General features: G+C 49.7%; 1 protein-coding gene across 1 annotated transcript in view; it reads right to left on the minus strand.

The window, feature by feature from the left end:
* LOC100074389 (complement C3-like) overlaps positions 1-5,399 on the minus strand; it is a 50,874-nt gene extending 45,475 nt beyond the window's left edge. The window contains 2 exon segments of the mRNA XM_039910284.1: positions 3,094-3,286; positions 5,316-5,399. Of these exon segments, the coding sequence (XP_039766218.1) occupies positions 3,094-3,286; positions 5,316-5,389 (267 nt within the window). The 5' untranslated portion in view covers positions 5,390-5,399.
* Positions 5,400-6,000: the final 601 nt, after the last annotated feature.

Genomic DNA, 6,000 nt, shown 5'->3' on the forward strand with positions numbered 1-6,000 from the left:
CTACCCTCAGTGCAAGGAGGGCAGCTGGGTGGAGTTTAATTGTCTTCCGTTTACACCTGTTTAAGGGGTGGGGGAGGGCGTTTCCCAAGGGCATTGCTAAATTGAGCTTTTTGTTGGCCGGAGTTGATAAAGGGCGTTCAGGGACATGCCTGTGGAGGTTAGAGTTTCAGCAGAGTGGTTGCTCACTGACACTAATTCTCTGCTAGTTGCTGTGCAGTTGGATTAGTTTGGTGCCAGAGTCACCTCTACCTCCCAGAGTTACCCATTATCATGGTGGTATTTGTTTAGCACTTACTATATGGCAAGCACTGTTCTAAGCGCTGGGGGAGATACAAGATCATCAGGTTGTCCCACATGGGGCTCACAGTCTTCATCCCCATTTTACAGATGAGGGAACTGAGGCCCAGAGAAGTGAAGTGACTTGCCCACGGTCACACAGCTGACAAGTGGCGGAGCCAGGATTAGAACCCACAACCACTGACTCCCAAGCCCGAGCTCTTACCCTTAAGTACAGTGAGTATGGCATTTTTAAAAAATGGTACTTGCTAAACACTTATTATGTGCCAGGTGCTGTACTAAACACTGGGATAGTTACAAACTAAATAGATTGGACACAGTCCTTGTCCCACATGGGGTTTACAGTCTTAATCTCCATTTTACAGATGAGGTAATTTAGGCACAGAGAACTAAGTGACTCACCTCAGGTGTCACAGCAAAGTGGTGGAGTTGGGATTAGAACTCAAGTCCTTTGATTCCCAGGCCTGTGTTCTTTCCATTAGGGAACACTGTTCTGGGACTCCTAGAAGTAATCCACGTGGTCTCTTTCCTGTTAAGTACATTGGCCTACCCCACACCCCATCTCCTTGGTCTTTCAGCCCCCACTCACTTTGCCTTGATTTCTAGTTTTTAAGTTGACACTTGGAACAATTCTAATGCTGCTGGGTTCTATTACCCACATCACTTTGGCTGTTGCCCCAACCACTTCTGGGGCCGATGGTCCCTACCTCCTAGGTGGTCAGTGTTGGGTGGGTGGCTGGGGTGGGATGGGAGAGAACAGATATTGTGTGGGGCGTGGGGGAAGGGAGGGGAGATGCCTCTTGGCAGTCCCCTCCTTCCCCTTTGCCTTGGGCTCCTCTCCTGCACACCACCTTTCTCCTCTTCTTTCTCTTCCTCCACTGATGCCTGCTCCCTACCCTACCCTACACCCAAAACATGAAGTCCCCTGGTGGAACCCAGAAGTACTAGAGCTGTTTAGAAACCAAATCAGTTAAAAGAATAGAAGAGTGGGGAGGCAGGGGAACAAGTTTGGGGTATAGGAAAGGGGGCCAGAAAAGACAAGGTTAGGAACCGGACTGGGCTAGGGGGTGAGGGCTACTTCACTGGCCAAGTGGCAAAAGGGGAAACCCAAGCAGCAGCTATCACTTGAAGAGGAAGTGATTTTCCCCCTGTTGAGAGGAGCAGCGAAGCTTCTGTTACCCTCCCTGAAGTGTGTAGTATTCCAGGGCTCAAGAAATACATCACTGTTGATTGACTGGAAAGAAGGGGATAAGCAGGAGGGAGCTGTTGGGATAGGAGAGATTCAGGAATGTCTAAGAAGCCCACGGGATATTCTGCCTGCCACTGCGTGTCTTATTAAATGGCTTGTTTGTTGATAAAGTTTAACTGTATTCATGTGAATGGATATTATGCTCTGGTCTGCTGTGTGTGTGTGTCTCTTGCACGTTCCCTCTAAAAGGGAAAGGATCCCAACTATTCTACTTCCTAGATCCCTGGGGTCTCAGTCAATCAGTAGCATTTATTGAGCACTTACTGTGTGCCAAGCACTGTACTAAGCACTTGGGAGAGTACAGTACACCAGAGTTGGATGTCATGTTCCCTGCTCACAAGGAGCTTACAGTCTAGAGGGGGAAACAGAAATCAAAATAAATTGTGGATATGTCCAAAAACTTTGTGGGGCTGAGGGTGGGATGAATATCAAGTGTTTAAAGGGTATGCAGAAGGGGGAGGGAATAAGGGAAATGAAGGCTTAGTCGGGGAAGGCCTCTTGGAGGAGATGTGATTTAATAAGTCTTTGAAGGTGGGGAGGGTGATGGACTATAGGGTATGAAGAGGGTGGGAGTTCCGGGCCCGAGGAAGGACGTGGACAAGGTACAGTGAGGTGTTAGGGGAGTGAAGTGTGAAGACTGGGTAATAGTAGGAAATCATTGAGGTAAGGTAGAAGGGGGCAAGGTGATTGGGTGCTCTAAAGCTGATGGTAAGGAGTTTCTGTTGTATACAGAAGTGGATGGGCAACCATGGTTTCTTAGAAAATGATCTGGGTGCAGAGTGAAGTATGGACCAGAGTGGGGAAAGACAGGAAGCAGTGAGGAGGCTGCTACAGTAGTCAAGGTGGAACATAAGTAGAGATGGCAGTTGAAGTCATGAAAGTGGGTGAGTTCTCCAAAAGAATAGGTATAGGTGGAGAATAAGAGACCAGAACTGAGTTTTGAGGGACTACCGCCACATAGAGGATGGGAGGCAGAGGAGGAATCAGCGAAAAAACTGAGAGCAGCCAGAGAGCTGGAAGGAGAACCAGGAGAGGACAGTGTCAGTGAAATTAGTGTTGGATAATGTTTTCAGGAGAAGGGGGTGGTCCACAGAGTTGAAAGGAGCTGAGAGGTAGAGGAGAATTAGGACGGAGTAGTGGTTGTTGGATTTGGCAAGAAGAAGATCATTGGTGACCTTAGAGAGGGCAGTTTCTGGGAATAAGGGACAGGGGGTGGAAACCAGATTGGAGTGGGTCAAGGAGGGAATTGGAGGAGAGGAGGTGGAGACAGAAGGTGCAGACAATTCTCTCCAGGAGTTTAGAAAGGAGTGGTAGGAGGGAGATGTGGTGTTAACGGGAGGGAGCCATGGGATCAAGGGAGTGTTTTTTAAGTATGTTTGAAAGCAATGTGGAGGAAGCCATTGGAAAGTGAACGGTTGAAGATGGTGGTCAGGGAGGGAAGAAGGGAGAGGGTGAGTGTTTTGACAAGGTCTCGAGGTTGTTTCTTTGAATCTGATGACCCTTTGAAGCCCAGCTCCTACCCCAGCAGCCCATCCCCAGATCTGTACCTTGACTGTGACCAAGGCTAGACCCTGATTCTTGGGACCCAGCCGGGCGGTAGCCTCATCCAGGAGCGCTGTCTTCTGGGGGAAATCCCACAGGCGAACTTTGACCTCCAGCGGTGCAGTGGCCCCAGGAGCTTCCACCACAATGGTCTCCTTGCTGCCCACACGCAGCACATTGGGTGTGACAAGGGTGAAGCTAGAAGGCAGAAGGTGTGACATGAGACTCCAACCCTGAGTCCCCTCCAAGCCTCCAGGACTAAATTTCTTATGAAGGTTCTACTTCCTCTTTCATTTGATTTTCGATCCCCAGCCATATATGTTCTTCAAAGCCCATCACCCTCTTTCCCCCTCGTTCCACCACTCCCTTCTCCAGTTATCTAGGTAGGGGCAATTGTCATCTGTCATCCCCTTGACACAGTCCTCTTGGGGCATTTTAAGGGAAAAAAAATCAACTGCATCTAACAGGCCCCTCTCCTCCCTGACCAAGTTTGTAGACCCTTTTAGAAGGGAGGGAATAGGCTTGTATTGCAGTATGCAGGACTCGGGTTAGATAGAAGGAGGGCCTACACAACTCAGGGGAGGGGAGAAAGCAGCATGGCATAGTGGGTAGTAGAGCACGGGCCTGGGAGTCAGAAAGTCATGGGTTCTAATCCCAGTTCTGCCAATTGTTTGCTGTGTGACCTTGGGCATGTCACTTCACTTCTCTGTGCCTCAGTTGCCTCATCTGAAAAATAGGGATTGAGATGGTGAGCCCTACATGGGGCAGGGACTGTGTCCAACCCCATTTGCTTGTATCCACCCCAACACTTAGAACAGTGCCTGACACATAGTAAATGTTTAACAAAATACCATAATTGTTTTTATTAGAAAGGGGGACCCAAAGGGCTGGGGCTCTCCTTTCCTAGAAATTTTTAAATAAAGGCAGGTCTCATCTGCTTGGAGATGTGGAGTTTTTTGTTTTAAGTGGTATTTTTAGTTGCTTATTATGTGCCAGGCCCTGTATTAAGCACTGGGGTAGACACATGCTAATAATAACAATAATGACATTTGTTAAGTGCTTACTGTGTGGCAGTCACTGTTATAAGTGCTGGGGTAGGTACAAGGTAATGAGGTTGGACACAGTCCACATCCCACATGGGGCTCACATTCTTAATTCCCATTTTGCAGATGAGGTAAGTGAGGCACAGAGAAGTGAAGTGACTTGCTGAAAGTCACACAGCCGACAAATGGTCACGAACCCACATCTTCTGACTCCCAAGCCTGTTCTCTTGCCAATAGGCCAAGCCCAGAGGCAAGAGGGTAGACAAGATGGCCTCTCAGAGGTTTGATTCTTTGACATTTGTTGGAGGGGGCAGGGTCTAACTGAAAATAACCTGGGAGCCTCCTGAGTTGGATGGGATCTAGGTTTGAGCCAGTTAATAATAATAATAATAATAATGTTGGTATTTGTTAAGCGCTTACTATGTGCCGATCACTGTTCTAAGCGCTGGGGTAGACATAGGGGAATCAGGTTGTCCCACGTGGGGCTCACAGTCTTAATCCCCATTTTACAGATGAGGGAACTGAGGCACAGAGAAGTTAAGTGACTTGCCCACAGTCACACAGCCGACAAGTGGCAGAGCTGGGATTCAAACTCATGAACCCTGACTCCAAAGCCCATGCTCTTTCCACTGAGCCACGCTGCTTCTCGGGCTCAGAGTTATTGCCCTTTTCTGGGGAGGGAAAGCCTTCTGGGGTAGCAGTGCCAAGCAAGCAGGTAGTGGGCCTAGGTGAGGGAGGGGAGATGGGGGGAAGGTGGAGAAAGCATTTTTTCCATTCCCCATCATTCCCCAATGGAGTGGAGTGGCCTTTTGGGCTGCAGGGATCTCAGGGAGAGTCCTCTCACAGAATAGGCTAAGGAAGACAGTGGGAAGGGGCCCAGATAGTGGAGTAGGGGTTTGTAAAGGGCCTGAATGACAGGGTTTGTGGGCAGAAAGACAGATTCCACAGAGCACCAGGTCTTCTAAGGACCAAACAGATGCAAGCCACAGGGCCTTCAAACCTGAGTGGGGAGACTAGAAGCTCTAGAGAGACCCACATTCCCCCATCTTTTCTCCCTTGTCATCAACTTCCCAAGAGCTGGGATACACTTCTGTCCCCCTTCCCCTCCCTGCCCACTTAGAATCCCTGGAGCCTGGAAGGGTTCAAGGGCCCAGCCCCAGGCCGGGTGCTGGACCTGTACTCACAGTGACTGAGCGGAAGCCCGGCCTGCCACGATTAAGGCCAACACAGTAGCCAGGTAGAAGCCAAGGGAACCCATGGCATTTAGCAGTCTCAGCTCCCTGGGACTGCCCTGCAGCTTTATAGCTGAGACATCTCTCCAGCTTAGGGGAAGGTGGAGTTAATGAATAATTGAAGTAATTGGAACCCGGCCCAACAAGGGGCCCCTTCTGTTGTCCAGTTGATGGCAGCGAAGAAGGAGGGAAGAGTTGAAGGAGCCCACAGAGAGTGCTCAGACAATGCTGCTCCACTGTCGGGCAGGGAGGGCTGGTTACCAGTTTCCTTTGGGTCTCTGCTGTAGGATGATCCCTTAGGCAAGGCTAGGCCTTGATCGGTGCCTCAGTTTGCCCCTGAGAGCCACCTCCCTTCCCCACCACCCTGAGAGGGCTGACTTTTTCTCCAGGGGAAGTGAAGCATCAGCCAGGCAAGACTTGGTGATCCTTGAAGAAACATGCTCTCACAATGGGTATGCGAAGGGCACCCTCCAGCTATTCAGCTGACAACAACCTGGTCACTCCCTTGTCTTTCTGGGGTGATGCCTGTCTACTTGTTTTGTTGTCTGTCTCCCCCTACTAGACTGTGAGCCCATTGTTGGGTAAGGATTGTCTCTATCTGGTGACGAATTGTACTTTCCAAGTGCTTAGTACAGTG

The sequence above is a fragment of the Ornithorhynchus anatinus genome, chromosome X1 (genome assembly GCF_004115215.2).
Source record: "Ornithorhynchus anatinus isolate Pmale09 chromosome X1, mOrnAna1.pri.v4, whole genome shotgun sequence".
Lineage (NCBI taxonomy): Eukaryota > Metazoa > Chordata > Mammalia > Monotremata > Ornithorhynchidae > Ornithorhynchus > Ornithorhynchus anatinus.